Source organism: Phyllopteryx taeniolatus, chromosome 9 (genome assembly GCF_024500385.1).
Source record: "Phyllopteryx taeniolatus isolate TA_2022b chromosome 9, UOR_Ptae_1.2, whole genome shotgun sequence".
Classification (NCBI taxonomy): Eukaryota; Metazoa; Chordata; class Actinopteri; order Syngnathiformes; family Syngnathidae; genus Phyllopteryx; species Phyllopteryx taeniolatus.
In genome coordinates, this window is record NC_084510.1 from 14887716 (window position 1) to 14906691 (window position 18976).

At 39.6% G+C, this 18976-nt stretch overlaps 1 protein-coding gene across 1 annotated transcript; it reads right to left on the reverse strand.

Moving 5' to 3' along the window:
* Positions 1–7011: 7011 nt before the first annotated feature.
* On the reverse strand, positions 7012–18313 carry LOC133483680 (adenosine receptor A1-like). The gene is made up of 3 exons (XM_061785200.1): positions 17639–18313; positions 12783–13077; positions 7012–9269 (listed from the first exon to the last, which is right to left on the reverse strand). The coding sequence occupies exons 1-3, from the start codon at positions 17959–17961 to the stop codon at positions 8880–8882; spliced, it is 1008 nt and encodes a 335-aa protein (XP_061641184.1). The 5' UTR covers positions 17962–18313; the 3' UTR covers positions 7012–8879.
* Positions 18314–18976: the final 663 nt, after the last annotated feature.

Sequence of the window (18976 nt, forward strand, 5' to 3'; positions counted from 1 at the left end):
CCCGAGCTGAAAACCAAAGTCCAGAGTGCTGTGACCACATTCCTCAACAGCCGAGTTGCCAGTTGGGTTACTCAGCAAGGTGGCTGGGTGAGTAGATGTATTTTTGTCTTTTCTATGATGAGGAAAGTAATTTAACTGGAAACTCACTCCTAGGGTTGTAATTTTGAATTTTGTAATTTATCAACTAAACCCATTTTCTGCATCTATTAAATACTTTCTTTTTATTCAAAAAAAAAGTGACTAATAATTTGTAATATAAATCCGCTTGTTCCACTTTTCAACTACAGTACCAGTTTGGTTTCATTCTGCAATTTTCCTCACCATTTTTGGGCAGTCTTTGTTTCACTTCGTAGTCCCCAGAAAAATGCATAAAGCATGCCGCATTTAACGCATCAGTCGAGACAGGATACACTAACAAACAAAATGGAGGAATGTCGCCTCTATTTACTTCTTGGAGACTCATTTTATTTGAGAGGAGACTGATAGCAGCAAAACAACAGATCACTTCAAAAAAACTGGAAACTGGAGGAAAACACAGTCCAGAGCTCAGGACAGCAGGAGGGTAAGCTAGTCATTTGTAGCCATGTGACAATGATGAATCTGCTCAACCAATGACCAACAAGCAGTGGTTTACGTCACACATAGGGCTTCAGCATACAGTGAACCCATCCATCCATCCATCCATCCATCCATTTTCTGAGCCGCTTCTCCTTACTAGGGTCGCGGGCGTGCTGGAGCCTAGCCCAGCTATCATTGGGCAGGAGGCGGGGTACACCCTGCACTGGTTGCCAGCCAATCTACGTGAACCCCTGATACAGTATTCACTGGGGCTAGGGACTGAGTTGATCCGCGGATAGTGAAAATCTGCAGATAATTGACCCCCCAAAAGGGTTTGTAATTGGGGAGAAGATGCCTCAAGACGGGGACAAAGCACTTCAAACAGAAAGGATCGTAAAGCTTCAATGCCATGCTTCTAGCACGTTGTTAGCCTAATAGCATAATTGTTATTTTTAAATTATTCTCAATATCAGTTAAAGAAAAATACCAATGTGTGTGCTTTAAAAAAAAGAATAATAATAATTCTCGGTGTCTGTAAAAAGAAACAATACCGCCAAGCCATCTCATTTTCCAGGTCACACTGAGAACAAGCGGATCGTCAGATTTCACAGAAAACAAAACTAATAATAGTGAACTGTAGGGCTGCACAATTATGGCCAAAATAATTATCACGTATCTTGGCTTCAGCAGGTATTAGAAAAAAATAATCAATAATAATCAGCCCTGCAATAAGAGGAAATAGTGGATGAGGAGAAAATTAAGTCTTGGGGTTGCTAATCTGATTTTGCAGCGTAGCTGCCAAATTCCATCTGGCAAATATTGCGGTCCCTCGCCATCTCAAAATTATTAAAGCCTGGATAAAAATGGTTGGGTTACATCAGACAAACCATTCATGCAACTGGCTCGCTGTGGCAAAGACCCCTGACAGGGAGAAGCTGAAAGTCACTTCTTTAGTGAGAGGCGACAAGCTAATTTTATGCATGCTAGTAGTTGAAGATGGCTTGCTAATTGTTTTGTGCAAACTAATGCTAACCTCATATAGAGTCATTGTTTGCGTTTTCAGCTTTTTATGGCAAGCTACTGGTTGACTATTAAATTAGAAGCTAATTTAAGTTTCTGTTGTGTACTTACTGTGGGTATGTATGTCCTTAATAGACATAGCTAATATAATTGTCTTCATTTTTTACTTTCACTCTGTCAGTCTGCCTGTATACATTTACAAGGCAGGGGGTTAACTGCACTTTCATTCTGAAACGTTCCCATTTTAGTTTGGATGGTCAGTTGAGGCTTTGAAGATTTCCAGATGGGTGTGGAAATGTACAGAAATTTAAAATGATTTCTAAAGAAGTTGTTTTATAAAAGGTACATACAGTTTATGGATCTACTGTGATCTGTAAATTGCAACTGTAAATGAAACCACTGATTCATAATGTTGTAATTGCACAAATTTTTGTTATGACATTTGAGATTGCTCTTCTGATTTGAAACAAGATCTGCAACAAGATAATAATAAATGTGAATATTTTCCCAAATGTATTAGTAACTATCTGCACCCCAAAAAAAATGAAATTATTTATAGCTTATTGGGCCACGGATATACTGGTCCGGGTCACTTGAGATCAAATTGGAGTGAACGTGGCCTGCAAGCTAAAATGAGTTTGACACCCTTGGTTTCAATTATGCACATTTGTCATTAGGTCAACATGTTATGGTTTTCCACTAGCTGTACGCATATAATGCAACAAACAAGTTTTTTTTCTTTTGTACTTACATTTTGTCATGTTTTGTGATTAGTTATTTGTGTGAACGAGTACGTGGTTAATTCCAAAAAATGGTCTATAGTTTTAATCCAAGGGTCTGTGGTTTTAAATTAATCCAAGGGTCCAGGAAATATCCAAGGGTCCTCTTGATGCATTGAATCAAAATTATTTGTAATTGAAATAGTTCCACTACGATTACATTTTCAACAGGGTAACTTGTAATTGTAACCAAAAACTACCTTTCTAAAGTAATCTTCCCAAAACTGCACAGGATATAAGTAGTAACGGGAGAGAAGCAGAAACATATTTGCATTTTCACTTTGGATTGACAATGAGGTGCTTTCAAGGACCGCCAACAAAACAGGACACCTCAAACGCAGTTGGAAAAAAAAAAAACTATCAACAAATTAAACCTAACAAAAACGCCAAGATTTCACCAGATGGCGCTAAAGAAATATTTTAATCGCTTTGGCCTGAGCACAAAAAATGGCGACGAGCTGAGAGTGTCAGCAAATAAGACAGGATAGGTTCCAATAAATAATCGGCAACTATGTGAATTTGTGAATACTTAACCGCGATTATGTGGGGGTTCACAGTATTTGGAACCCCAAGTGACTAGTAGTACTTGGTAGTCCAGACCTTTGCCAATGGAAAGTTGTCAATATTGCATTGATCTGTGAATGACGTAAGGCTGCACGACATTTTGTTTGAGAATCATCATCACGATGTACGTGTGCGCAATAGTCACATCGTAGGGTCTGCTGCGATGTAATGTACTGTACTATACAGTGAATCAACTGTAAAATTAAAAGTGACCAGCACCTGCTTGGTGGAACCTGTTTGGACATGCTCAAAGATTAAAAAATTGTGTTCCTATTTTGCTCTTCAGAATTAAATTAGGACAGCACGCTGCAGCTGTGCAAGTCCACGTGGTGCGTCCAGGGACGTAAATGGGAGGGAATGTGTTCTTTTGTAGTACAGTACATAATTGTAAAAATTAATTACTAGGAAAATTATTTGTATCAGAATGCTTTAGTTAGAACACTACGATCACATTCTGATAATATGGAATTTATTTTATTTTGTAATAGAATAGATAAATTATTTTAATATAGTCAGGCAGAGCTGCGAGGAATGTCAATTATCAATGTCATTTTACCATTGTTCCTTTCATACTGTGTTGCGTGCTTTTGTTTGCACATTAAGGACAAAAGTCCTCTTTTTGTTTTAATTCCTCATTTTAAGAAACGCCATTCAAGCAACAAGATGTTCCTCATGTTTTTGAGATTCGAGAGTGAAACCTGCAGCTGACTTCAAGTGTGGACTTGAATGTGTGGCAACAATGGGGAAATGAAATGGCAGTATTTTCAGGGTAATAGCAACATTGAGAGAGAAAAAAAGAACTACGAACTAGTTCATTTTTGGACTGGTGAACTAAACTTTGGAATAGTTTGCGTGTAAAATGAACTTTCCCAACACTGATCCTGTATTATTTCACATCACAATATATAATGGGTTTAAAAAAAAAATTGTAATGATATTTTTCCCAATATCGTGGAGCCCTAAAATGAAGACGTTGCGTGACAAAACTCCTCTTATGTGGGAAAGTCTTGCATCTTATATGAAGGTGTATGCACTTTCTTCCTGTAGGAGTCGTGTCTGAGTGTGTTTCCTGTTTGATTTCTTGCAGGAAAAAGTGCGAGAGAATATATGAACCATTTGAATCATGGTTCATAGAGGAGGAAACCAAGCTGAACAACAATGCTGCACCAACAGAACTTCTGGAGTTCTCAATCTCAAATAACACTTAAATATAAGATGTTTAAAAAAAAATGTAAAAAGAATGTTTAAATGTGATTTGACATCCTGCCCCTTTACGTGCCCTCTATTAGTTAAAGTTCTTCCATATTCAATTCCAATATTATTTCATGAGACATTATTTTTAGATTAATAAAGCACTGTTTGCTTAGTTCTTTATCCAAATTTTGTTGGTAATGCACTTTGTCACAAAGACTCATACCCTCTTTCCAGCTGTTAAATCAGATTGAGTGACTCACATAATGTAAGATATTAATGGAAAAACTTGAAATTTTGTATATGTTTACCATATGCCATGTAATATGTACCGTACATGAAATGTAATTTTTATGAAGCTGTTATTATTCAGAAGGTAGAAAAATTTATTTTAGTAAACAAAAGCCATCATAGATAACATTCCACTAAACATCTGGAGTCATTCAGATGCATGGTTGAAATAACATCAGACACTTAAGTGTTTTTCTTGTTCTTTTTAACTGGTTTGTTCTGATTTATATGAGTGCACTTTTAAAATAAGCTGAAATACAATAATTCTAAGTTAATGATTATTTGCTAAAAACAAAGTTTATCAGTTTGAACATTAAATATCTTGTCTTTGTAGTGTATTCAATTAAATATAGGTTGAACATGATTTGCAAATCATTGATTTCTGTTTTTATTTAACACAGCATCCCAACTTCATTGGAATTCGGGTTGTGTGTGTATATATATATATATATGTATATATATATAATGTACATACACAGTGTGTATTTATATATTTTTAATTTTTATGTAAAAAGCCTTTATTTTCTGCAGTTAGCTTTGAAAGGTTTTATTTTCGCCCTCACAGCTCTGCCCTACCCTAAAGTGCTATGTCATGCGCATGACGCTGAAAAACGCTGGTGTCATCATTTAATGAAGGTGCTGTATGTACTGTATGTATGCACACGGTTACACCCACGTTTATAGTCAAATAAATACACATTTACCGTTCAGTGTGTTGTCCTGTATTATTGTTACTATACTGTAGATGGTATAGCAAATATTTAACATTTAAAGTTTGTCACCCAAGGTAAGAATACATTTTTCCTTTTTTAGTCTTGAAGCAAAAATATTTGTTTGAACCAGAAAGTGCTTTTTGGGTATTTACATATTTTATGGTCGTCTGTTTGTGGACTCAATTCCCATCATGCCAAAGGAAATGCTTGAGTATTTTCCCAAACTAATGACTGCCATTCACATGCATCTCCGACATGCTTTAGTGTTGCCTCTCACTGTCATTTTACACATCTTGAAATTCGATACATGTGAAACCACAAAGAAGCACTTCCGAGCACATACAGTTCTTGAGACACAATTATATTTTGACTCAAGGGAGCAAATAAACTGGGGGAAAATAAACAACCAAAGAAATGGAATGCAAACAAATGTGTAGTTTGCTGCGGTCAAAGGGCAAACTATTAAAATTGATGATATCCATGTGGTGTACAGTATACTGTATGTAAAAAGCTAAGATGTGTTAGCATGTCATGTTTACAACTCCAGGAACATTCCATTTGTCTGACACAGAATGGACTCTCTCTAGTTGTATGGGAAAGAATCACTGAATTAAATAAAAGAGCACAATTTACATTTAAACTGAAGCTTGTAGCTTTGCAGAGGAATTAGGGTGGTTAAACCTTTTTTTTAAATCTATTACAGTACATTACATAAATCTTTAAATGCTTATTTTTAAACTTTTAAGCCCGTTTTATTTAACTTATGTACATTTTAATTGAATCATTTAGTACAGTATACACTTTTTTTTTGTCCTGTATTTAAGCGCAGTGTTAATATTCGAACTGCATAGTGCTACAGTTGCTTACAATAATAAATATACATTTTAGGAATAAAAACCTTGAATGTTGTGATTATTGTGGTACTAGGAGAGCTTGGTGGTACTTGGGTGTAAAAACTGATAGCCATTGCTTTAGAATTACATGACATGCAGCCAGCAGGGGGCAGCACAACGTAGTTGACGTGTTATTTACACGCCTGACACCACTGGCAAACTGTGATATCATCAAGTTACGATAAAAACGTTGACTACGAAAGCAGAAGTAACTTTGATGGCGTTGCCCTGTCATTGAAAAGAATTAACAAATTATATGTGGCAACTTTGTTTTCCCCGTTAGACAGAAAGTGAATGACTTATATTCTGCTTTTGAAGACTTTCAACTCCCTGACTGAAGTCGCAAACAATGAGAAATGTAAAATCTCCTTATCCATACCAAATCTGACAAATGTGTTTGTTTGGATGTTAACATGAAACAATTGGGAGTGTAATATAAGCCGTTTGCACACTGAACTACTACTGTCTGTCCATTTGCACAAACACTTTGAAACATATCAGGGACGTCTGGAGCCGTTGTGCCTGAAGTCGATTTAAAAAGACACCAAAAAAAGAGTGCAATGTACACGGCAAAAAAAAAGCTTTGCCACTTAGAAAAAGCTATTTCACACGCTCTTATCTGTAAGTAAAAATATGTAGCCTATATCTTTTTTGTTTGTTGTTGTTTTTTTGTTTTTTTTGTGATACTAAAGCCAGAAGATTGTAATTAATATAGTCATTCCACTTTGTTATTATGACTTAAGACTGTTTATGAAAAACCTAAAGAATCCTCTCAAAAAAACAAAATTCCCTTTACTATATATTCACATGTACACATTGTTGTCTGCTCCAAACCTGTGTTGAATAATTGATCATTGTGTTACCGGTATCCATGAATGTAACTTTTAACATTTTACACTTTAACAGTAAGCACTGTTTTCACTGAATTATAAAGCACTGCAGAGAGAAGACAGTGGCTTTGTCTTGTGAGGTATAATCAGGAGAAAAATGTCTTTCCTCATATAGTGTCCAAGTGTGTTTATTTACTCAACTGCAGAGTACCAGGCAAGTGTTATTGGAGGGTATATTTTTACAAAGGCTTTATTATTAGATGATATAGTGCATAGGTGTCAAACTCAAGGCCCGGAGGCCAGATGCGGCCCGCCACATCATTTTATGTGGCCCGCGAAAGCAAATCATGCTCGTTAACGTTTTGCTCAAATCTGTAGCCAAATTCAAAATTGTCATAATAATAAACAATAACGTTGAGATATTGCATTTTTCTGTTACCAAACCCTTCTTCTACCGTAACTTAAGCAATACTCAAACAAACTATTATCCTTCTGATTTCAAAACTATTTATCCCTCAATTTGTTGTGTAATGGTAATAATATGATTTGGTGATTAAACATTTCACTGTTCTTACGGCCCTCTGAGGTAAATCATAATTATAATTCGGCCCGAGACAAAATTTTGTTTGACACCCCTGATATAATGAGTGATATCATTATGTACCACTGTTTCCACAAATATATAATTTTCAAATACAATAATACACAGTTACACTAAAAATTATTCATACTGTGGCCCAATATTGATTTAAAGTGAATTTATATTCAGTGAATGGGTATCCTTTAGCTGGAAATGACACAAGTGGCAAACAACTGTAAGACGCTGTAATTAATCTTTTTTTAATTGTACATTACAAAATTATTCGTATTTACTCTCAATAAAGGTATCTGACGTTCTCAATGTATAGATGATTATTCGGCTCTAGATTATCCAGTAACCAGGATCCTTTAGAATGGTCCAAAATATTGTATTTCCTCAGAAGTGTCAAGGATATGAATTATTTTCAAACTATTGTCAAACACAAGTTCTTACAGTTTTTGTTCAATTTCTTGTTGTTTTTTTCAACTGGATGATACCCATTCAAAAAAACAGAAGTTTACTTTAACTCCTAATTAGGCCAGGATATGAATCACATTGGGCTCAGCTGTGTATACTTCCATCACCCTTACTTTCACAAATTCACACTTATTGAGATGAGTCCAGCCACAAAGTGGTCTCCTAAAATCTTAAGTTATTTTTTTAGGAGACAGCGACATGGTATTTCTCACAGCAATAGAGATACCGTTGTAGTATACTTAAATTGAAGTTTCAGGCTTGGGCGACAAGGATAGTGTTTTGTGTCTCAACAACATAAAAGATAATCAAATCAACTTCATGTGCTCATGCATAACACACCTGTAAAAGCATTGACGTACTGTATGTAAATGATAGGTAATTGGGTCATTCTCCCCTGAGCACATCTTTTGCATCATTTACCATTCATTTTTTGCATTTTTCATTCATCCTTGTCTCTCTCAATTTCGCAAAGCACCTACTCGACTGTCATAAATTTGCTCAATTACTTATCTGAAGCCCCCACGACCCTAGTGAGGATAAGCAGTACAGGAAATGGATGGATGCTTATATGAAGCCAGTGCCACATTCCTGCAGTTCAAGTTCATAAATACAGCTCACCAGTATACTAACTAAAAAGAGTGTACAATACTGTATTATCATACTTCATGTTCATCAAAATATCTTTACACAGTCATTCACATTGATGGTAAGCCCCGTATCCCATATGACATCACCAAATTGTGGTGCTTGTCGAGACATAAACAAAAACATTCCCATCTGAGTCAGTCTGATTTGTCAATTTATCCTCATATGGAGCGTTTTGGATGGAATAGATCCACAGTAGTTTTCATCCATCTGCCGTCCTTTAAATAAGGTCATTTTGTTATCCCTAGACATTTGAAAAAATAAGACCAAATCCTGGATATTACTGTGCAAAACACTGGATTGAGAAATGAGACATGGTAATTGTCTGTTGCCAAGGGTCACACATCATCATCGTCGTCATCGTCGTCGTTGTGCCTCAGCCTCCTCGCAGTATTCTGTATTCTCTGACTCCCTCTCTGAGGAAGCTGACCAACTGGATCCCGACAAAGGACGTACTGATTCCAAATTTTCCAGAAGGCTGTGCGGAATTTCTTAATGCGGAAAGCATATACGATGGGATTGACAGCAGAGTTGCCGTGGGTTAGGAGGATGGCGATGAAAATGAGGCTTGGTGGTTTGTCACACTTGGGGCAAAAGAGTGTGATGCAATTAAGGATGTGAAGGGGAAGCCAGCTAACAGCGAAAAGTAAAAGAACAAGAGCCAAGGACTTGGCAAGCTTGAGCTCCTTGCCGAAATAATGACTGGGGTCTGCATGGCTCACTGTCACCTGCACAGAGACAAAGAACCACAATGTCAGCATATATAGACTATATACGCAGATTAACATATTTATTAGGCCACCACATTGGAATTGATTCCATAGTTCTGGATTTACAAATGATGTCTTCAGAGGAAATTCCCCCCAAAATAGACTCAGTTGTAATTTTAGGTTTGTTGTGGGATGAAATATTGATTTTCAGCCTTGATTTTGGTCTGTCCACATTTTGGACACGTCAGATGTTTTTGTTGTTGTTGTTTTTTGTTTTTTTGTTTTAAATAAATAATGAAACAATTGTTTCATTATTGCTTGTTTTAAAAAAAATAAAAAATAAATAAAAACATTTGACCATTGAAATGCCTTCTTGAGGAAAGAAGAAATCCCACGAGGTAAGTGCTTGCAGATTCATTTCCGCATCTTTACAGGTTTAGTCAGCTCAGTTTTGCATCACAAATGCCTCCAAGATGTTTGAAAACAGTTCCGATGGATGACACATGTTTCTGTTTGATGCATTGTGTGACACAGGCAGACTGATGTACACTGCTGGTTGTCACGGCAGACACCTGCCATCACGGCGCCGTGTTCGTACTATTTTATCAGGCTTGGAAGTATGAAAACCTTGTTTTGGATGATGACCTTACAGGCTTTTGCTTTTATGACATATTAAAGGCTTTATGTACAGTCATGGGGCTCGGGTTACCACAGACTTTAATGGGCCCACTTACCCCTTTGAAAATATCAGAAAAATAGGGCCACATTTTTTATTTTATGGAATTTTAAGTGTTTTCTTCTCCATAAACACTACCTATAGAAAAAGGAACACGCTTTACATCCATAAAAGTAATAGTATTTGGGCCCGATATTGGCCCGACTATCTCTCGAAAGCGATTTCCCAGATCGGGCCCGATATATTTTGTTGGGAACGACAAAACTTGTGTGACATAATCCACGACCACCAATTTGGACCTACGATAGCCCTACAACGCCAAAATGAAAAGTGTTTGATTTTTGGGGGATATCTTCCGTGTAGGTGCTCCGACGGCGCACCTTAACGTCGAGCAATAGGATTGCATACTGTGACTAGCGCATCCCCTCCCATGCTTGCCATTGTCAACATTTATTCACGCGCACAAACCAATGTTTACTGAGGCTTTATCGCATGATTCGACAGAGTGCTACCATGTTTACGTACGACTGTTAGTGCTAGTGCTAGCTTGCTAGGCTACATAACGTTTGGTTGCCTGCTTGCGAGCCGTATCGTATTAAAAGTATGTGAACATACCTCAAGCAATCCCTGAATGGACGTCCTCTCCCAAGCACCGGTGACGACCACCACACCTTTTTCATTTGTTTTCTTTTTTTCCGCAGACAATACATTGGCACAATCAATTAGTGTTGTCGTCACCATGGTAACGCGTGTATCCGGTCGCGTTGACCGGCGACACGTTTTCTAGTCCCGCCTCTCTGACAGTGTTTCGTTTGACAAGATAAAGCCCAGTGATTGTAAAAGACGGGATATGCTGGTATCGGAATACGTCATGTAGTTTTGCCACCATCTGACCGAGATTCGGCAAAGTTTTATGGCAGTAGTCTGACATAGTGCAATTCTGAAAGACCAAAATTGTCTTGTCGTCTTATCCAGGCATAAGACATCTTGGTCTCTATCCATGGGAACACTTTGGGGGCGGCTCTTTTATGTTCCAGAGGACTGGGCCAGAGTGCACAAAGCAAGGTGTGACTAAAGCCATGTTTGGATGAATTACTTGGAAGCCCACACCCTTTACCCAATCAAATACTTTTGGGACGTACAACACAGATTCCCACAGCTTTGGGCGAGAGGTGGGTTACTAGACTGGTCGCCAGTCAATTGGAGGGCACATGATGGACTTAAATTTACATCATTGGAAGAGTTACAGTATAAACTGGATTGCATGTTGGAATGAGAGAGGAAGCCAGAATACTTGCAGAGAATATGCAAACTCCACACAGAGATGTTCCAATAGAGATTCAAGCTGACGTGCTACCACGTGCTGCCATAGTATACTGTAGTTCATCATCAATGAGGGATTTATTATAGAAATACATGATCAATCTATGTTTTATATTGCTGAGGTTCAGGGTTGCAGGGGACCTGGAGCCTATTCCAGCTGGCTTGAGGCTTCTCCAGCCTGAATTGGTTGCCAATCACAGGGGCACACGTAGAGACACGCAATCATTTATACTCGCATTCACAAGTTCACTGAGTGGGAACTGAACTCACGCTGAATGCGCAGAAGTCAGACGAGTGAACCACTTGGAAGCCCACACCCTTTACCCAATCAAATACTTTTGGGACGTACAACACAGATTCCCACAGACACATTCTCAGGGCTCTATTTTCGTCACCAGCGTGGGTGACATAAACGGAGACGGGTTTTACAGGTTTTTCGTAATTTCGCAGATGGGCACAAGTTGGCGTATTTAAAGTATAGCGGTCTGCACTCCGTGGTGGTTCACATAGCCGTCTTCAATTGCTGCCAATCCAAGTGTCTGCTCTCATTCCATTTTAATGTGGCACAATGACAGTCTCGCATGGAGATATCTCTATGCAGAAGACAACCCAGTGATCCATGCGTGATGGAGCATTGTCACTGTCCATTGTCCTTATTAAATACTGAGAGCTGGTGATAACCGCTGGCAACTTAAATATGTCCACAGACCTCTATCCCTACCCCTGATGGGATGATTACAAAAAATATTATAATAATAATGCATTAAGTGAATTGATTCCTATGAAGATTCAAAGGTTTGATCCCCGCTGTTCACATATTCATGAATGGAATACGTCTGACATCCACCACACACGTCCGCAGACCTCAGAATCTGTCGGACATAGATGTGATCTCAGCAGGTGTAAGTTTAGACCGACTGTCTGACAACAAATTGTCACTTGGCTGGGTGCATGTAAAAGGACACACCCTCGCTGAGCTGGACCGCCCAGCTTGTCGCAGACCCGTCTGCCAAATTGGCAAACAAGTGCAGTGAGCCTTGCGATTGCATGAAATTTAGGATGTGCCAGAAATTGTGGCATCTACGGAAATAGAGCCCTCAAGGCTTGTGGAGCGATTGTGTAAACCCTGAAATCAGCCTTGTGTTTCCACTGCCGGGAGTGTGTGCATACGAGGCAGGATGGTGACAGCATGTGTCAGCTGAAGAAACAATTCTGCATCAAAGAACAAAGAAAATGGGTAAGATCATTTCGTTGTCACGTGTACCTACATGGCTTTTGTGCTTCGCGCCACCCTCCACAAGCGTTAAATATTTTGGGAACCTTTACAAATGCAATAAAATCTATACCAAATTGAACTGAACCACACCATTGATAAATTGAAACTCAGCTATATTGCAAATGGGGGCACTTTCTATTTTTCTCCTTAATTTAGCTGTAAGTAGGTATGGTGGCCAGTTACTGGTACTCTTGTATTCTAGAAGATTGCAGTGCAATAATACTCTGCCTACAAAAATAGGAGAAGATGGTCTCACCTTCTTATTGAGCTGTTTATGAATCACGTAGAAAATCTCCACATAGATGATGAGCATGATGACTAGAGGGGGCAACACCCAGCCAAAGAAGTTGAAGTAGACCATGTAATCCATGCTGATGACTGTCTCAAAGCGGCACTCCACCACGAGGTCGTCGCTGACAAGGGAGCCATTGTCATGCAGACGTTGTAAGTTATTCCATCCAAACATAGGTGTGAGGCCCACTAAGATGGACACCAGCCAACACAGCAACACGGCCGAGCCGGCTCGCTGAGGGGTCACCACTCGCTTGTAGCTATGGTGACAAGGGAGAAGGACAAAGTGTTTAAAACTGTTACTGTACTGTTACTAAGTTATGTTAATTCTAGTCCTTGTGATTGCTTTTGCTAACAATCTCTCTTCTCTAAGGCACTATATAGTCCTGTATGAGGTAGTGTATGTTAATGTTCCTCGTCAGCCATCACAATTTAGTAGGATTTCATACAAAACATAATGGAAGTGTAATTACTCGAAGACTGAGAAGATGTATTGTAGGTTCAAACTTGGAGTCTACCTCTTGCAATTTTCTACTGACTTGCTTCCGTGATCGCCACATACATTTTGTGGAGTAACTTTGTTGCAATATTCTCGAGCGGTGATTACCAACCTTGGATGCCATAAGAGATCATCTGGGGTGACATGATTCCGTTTTACTTAATTGTAAGACAATTACTATTTGGCACAGGCATAACAATTAAATACTCTTCAATTAGATGGCAAAAGGTACAATAAACCTGTGTATGCACCTGTTGCCATTCACACAACAAAATAAGTTATGGCTACCTTGGACTATATCAGCTGTGTGTTCAGTTAAACAGGCAAAGATTTCACTAAAGGTTGGGGAAGCCTATTCTTGAGGCTGTAGTTTGTAGCACCAGGTACATGGATAGAAATAAACAACAGTAGTCACACAGAGAAATGTATTACTAACATTTTTGATCATGTAAACATTTAAACAAGAGTGACCACTGAGTCTTCACTCTTTCTGATTATTGCGAGCACAACCACATCAAGTCATGACAGTATGCAAGCAGCCAATGTTAGCACACTTAATTACCTTCAAAGTCGCAGAGGTATGATGAAATGTAAAACTCAAAACAAATAAATACTAATACTATGAAGAACGAGCTGTAGAAAAATATATCATCTGTGTGTGCTGGAATGTTCCACCCCACTTTAGCCCTACAGGTTGCACTGAAGAGGAGCTACTGCGGCTGTAAAGATATTTGCACCCCAGAGCAAATGTTATGTCACTAAAATATATAACAGAGATGAATGAAACAGCTTTTCTTATCATTACCAATATGCTATTTATCCTGCTCATCTAAAAATAGATATACATATATTTCAAAATATTTTTATTGTGCTATCAATAATTTTATGAATTTTTTGTCTTCAAGGAAAGTAATATGGCGATGATCATGCGTTGTGGGCGCATGTTGGTGTGGCGCCCTAGCGCCCGCTACTCACCAGCCGCAATCAACTCAGTGCAGAATCGTTCCCAGAGGGATACATGTTGATCATTTGCAGTGAACGGATCACTCAGGGCAGAATAAGAGTGTTGTCTTTCACTGTCTGATCGATATCGTTCATTCACAGTGAACGTATCACGAGTCACCCTCAGTCCCTCCCCCACCCGCACGCTGCCTGCATTTTCCAGCAAAGATTCACGGGCGAGTCACCGAATGAGACAGGTCCACTCACACACACACGGCTGAGAGCTCAACTAAACTAAGAAAGGTACGAAGTACTTCAGGAAGTGATTAGATTTCATACAGTCATTCAAAAGATTTGTTCGTTTGAAAGAATTGTATGCAAACGATACAAGGCTACTTCACTGGAGGTTTGGTGTTCTGGTTTGGTGATAAGCATTATTGTGTTTGCACCAAATATACCTTTTTGAATGGACCATATGCACGGCAACATATTAAGCATTTCCGGTGAAAAGGTTAAGTTGGGTATGCGTTTCTGGTGTCCATTGAATTAAAGCTACTGGGATGCCATCTTGCAGCAAAAATTTAATTTGAGAAGTTTGATGCTTGTCAATGTTATCGCTATGCATTTGACTGGCGACCGGAAGTTAGCATGCCACCTAACCCCAAACGTGGAAGTGGTGCGTGCGTAGAGTCTATTATGGTCAAAAGGTTCAACATTGGTTTCATCGGACCATAACACATTTTCCGACATGCCTTGCAGAGATTTCAAGTGTCTTTTTTTTTCTCTTTAAAAGATAAGGTTTTCATCTTGCCTACCTACTCCATAGCCAAGACATATGAAGCAGAGGACAGATTGTTGTTAACATGTACTTTTTGAGCGTAATCCTGTTGTTAGTAATGTTGGGGTTAATCAGAAGCACTTTAAATTGTGGCAGGTGTGTGCTGACACCCATCAAACATGAGTTTGAATATGATTAGTTAAGTCTGAACACATCCCCAGTTGTAAGAGTAGAGCACGCTTGTGCAACCACATTATCTCAGTGGTTTAGTTATATTTCCCATTTCTAAAATATTTTCAATTGAGTTGTAACGGTTATATGTCACATTAACACATTCTTTTTTATACCACAAAAACCTGGAATTTGAAAAGGGGTGTGTAGACTTTTTTTTTTTAACCACTGTAAGTGCTGCATGAAAAAGGCAAACAAACCTTGCAGCAAAAAACCCAACAATAAGAACTATTCAGATAACACTGCGTTGACAACCTGAGAATGCGTTCCACTGGTATTTTTGTCTGTGTCTTTAGCCAGTTTGAGAAATTATGCAATCCACCATGCAGCCAGCATGAGCCTATTGACCAATCATGCATCCTTTGTCAGAATATTCCAAGTTTATTGTCACACAGGCGAACTTGAAGTGGATTTGTTTCTTTGAAAAGATGGCATCATTTTATAAGAGGAAAGTCAATACGAAAAATCTCTGCTACATAAATCTATTCACTATAATCATTTTAGTGTTGCCAAAAATAACAGTGGATATTGTATTACACACTCTTTAGCTTTATCATTTTTTTCAAACTCCTCTGTATACTTCAGTTGTTCAGATGCCATATAGCCCTCTATAATCTATCACCTAGTTGTTACATTACAGAGAAGGGTCTTGCTAATAATATCTACCCATCCATTTTTTCATACAGCTTGTTGAATTGAACATTACTTGTCCTCATTAGGCATTAGCCTATCCCAGCTGGCTTTGGGCGAGAGGTGGGTTACTAGACTGGTCGCCAGTCAATTGGAGGGCACATGGTGGACTTAAATTTACATCATTGGAAGAGTTACAGTATAAACTGGATTGCATGTTGGAATGAGAGAGGAAGCCAGAATACTTGCAGAGAATATGCAAACTCCACACAGAGATGTTCCAATAGAGATTCAAGCTGACGTGCTACCACGTGCTGCCATAGTATACTGTAGTTCATCATCAATGAGGGATTTATTATAGAAATACATGATCAATCTATGTTTTATATTGCTGAGGTTCAGGGTTGTAGGGGACCTGGAGCCTATTCCAGCTGGCTTGAGGCTTCTCCAGCCTGAATTGGTTGCCAATCACAGGGGCACACGTAGAGACACGCAATCATTTATACTCGCATTCACAAGTTCACTGAGTGGGAACTGAACTCACGCTGCATGCGCAAAAGTCAGACGAGTGAACCACTTCACTGCAAATATTAACCTCTAACCGTGATTCAATATCGCAAATCAGGGCAAAATATGCTTATTCATGTCTGCCAAGATATTTCCTCTTATCCGGCAGTTTCTGGATAAGAACATTTCTCTTGCTTTATGCATGTTTTTTTCCCCTTAAAAATCTCAATGTATTGTCCCTTCTTATTACGCCTTTATTACTTGTTATGAGTAAATTGTATAAATAATCTAGTTTTAAGACATCGGTGGGGGTGGTATTGAGCCTGTCTATGTTTACTTTAAAAAATCTTGCCAGAAATGTTCCTGTTCTTTTGGCGGACAGTTTTGCTGATCCATCCTTCCATTTTCTGAACTGATTATCGTCACTAGGCCACGGGCGTGCTGGAGCCCATCTCAGCTGACTCTGGGCAAGAGGTGAGGTACACCCTCAACTGGTCACCAGCCAATCGCAGGGCACATAGAAACAACCATTCACACTCACATTCACACCTAGCGGGAATTTCGAGTTGTCAATTAACCTACCATGCATGTTTTAGGGATGTGGGAGAAAATCCACGCAGGCACGGGGAGAACATGCAAACTCCACACAGGCGAGGCCGGATTTGAACACGGGTGCTCAGAACTCTGAGGCAGATGTGCTAACCAGTCGTCCACCGTGCTGCCAATTTTGCTTATATTAAGTAATTTATTCCTCATTTCATTAGCTTCTTTGTTTTTAAACCCATCTTTTCTCAGTGTACACTATAAATATTAAGTGTTATGAAAATGTGTGTACAAAGGCCTCCACCTAAGAAAGGCATCCCCGAACAACAGCTGTCTATTACGCTCTGCCGTTGCAATACAACCTTTATTTTTCACTCCTCCCTTATTAGTCCACGTGTTGTTGTTGTTTTTTCAGTTAATTGAACATTTCTAAAAGTTGCCTGTGGAGTTGCAATGTTGAATTTTGCACTCGGGCTCAATGACAGAGTGACTTTCAGATGGCGCTGAGATGGCAAAGCACATTCATGTTGCCTTGCCAACTAATTGCGACTAACCTCCATTGTTCTTTGTACAATACTCGCGCAGGTACACGGTAAAAGGGACATGAAATAACACGACGATCGGTGCTACAGACACGAACAAAAAGGCGTCTCGTGCTCAGTGCAAAAGATGTGTGGGGTCGTATGCCTACCTCATGGGTATTTTGACCCTCAGGTAGCGGTCGATGGCGATGGCCAGCAGGGCCAGGATGGAACTTTGCGTGAGGACGAGCACGGTGCAGGCGACCAGCAGACAGCTGTAGAAGTGAGTCTCGAGTCCGATGCTGATGGTGATGGCGAGGGGGATGACGAGAGCCCCGACCGCAATGTCAGCCAAGGCCAGTGAGACGATGAAACAAAACGTGGTGTCCCGTAGCGAGCGCTTGATGCGCACGGCCCAAACCACCATCACGTTGCCGACGACCGACGAGACGGCGATCAGCACCTCCATGCCGGTGTAGAGAACCCAAGACATGTTCGGGGAGGAGGAGTGCGCGCTCGGAGGGGAGACACCCGAACAAAGCTGCGGGTGGAACACACCTGCGACTCACGCGCTCCGAGACCCAAAGGAAAGAAAAAGAAAATCCTTTGTCCCGCTGAGGTGGAGCTGCGCGCCGCACGCAAAACTTGCTCCGCACATGCTCGGAGGAGAATGAGGGAGTGCTCCCGCGCGACCCCGGTGGGGACCGAATGAGTCACAAAAGCTTCTTTCACAACGGAGGAGTTGAAATCTTGCACTCTGCCCTGCAAAGAAAACACAAGAAACGATACGCGTTTTTGCAGTCGCTCAAACGTGAGTCGTTGGAATGGTTGCGCAATCACGTTTGGAGTTTCTGGAGCAGACGTTTGGAAATGTCTGTTGTGACGTGATCACGTCTCATGCAGCGCTCACAAGAATTTAAGAAATGAACTTATTCTTTTGAACAAAGCCACATTAGCCTACATTGGAAAACCTTGAGGCATGGATTTCATGCCTTTGTTCACCGGTGTCAAACTTAAAGTCAGGGGGCCCCAGCCGGCCCGCCAGGTCATTTGTTTTGTGTACGTCTACGGCCACAATTGCAAATTGTCTTCACTTTTAATAATCTTGAGATATTGCGAGCATTTTTTTCTGTTACCAACACATTTTTAAAATAAATTGAACAATATTTGTACAAACCATTTGCCTTGACTTCTGATTTCAAAACTCGATGGCCATAAATTTGTTTCATATGTAAGAATATAATGAGCCAATTGTACATTTATAAGGTGTCACAGTCATAATGGCCCTTTGAGGGAAACCATAACTACAATGTGGTCCACAGCAAAAATTGAAATGATGTTTCTCGCCTAATATTCGTCTTTGTATCAATCGACATGAAAGCATCTTGAGTTTTGTGGCTGCTTCACCAGTCTGTGCCTGTCTGTTCAACACAATTATAATCGTCAGGTGTTGCATTACCATTGTTTGTGTGCGCCAAATGAGACTTTGGGTTTGGAGTAGATTCCCA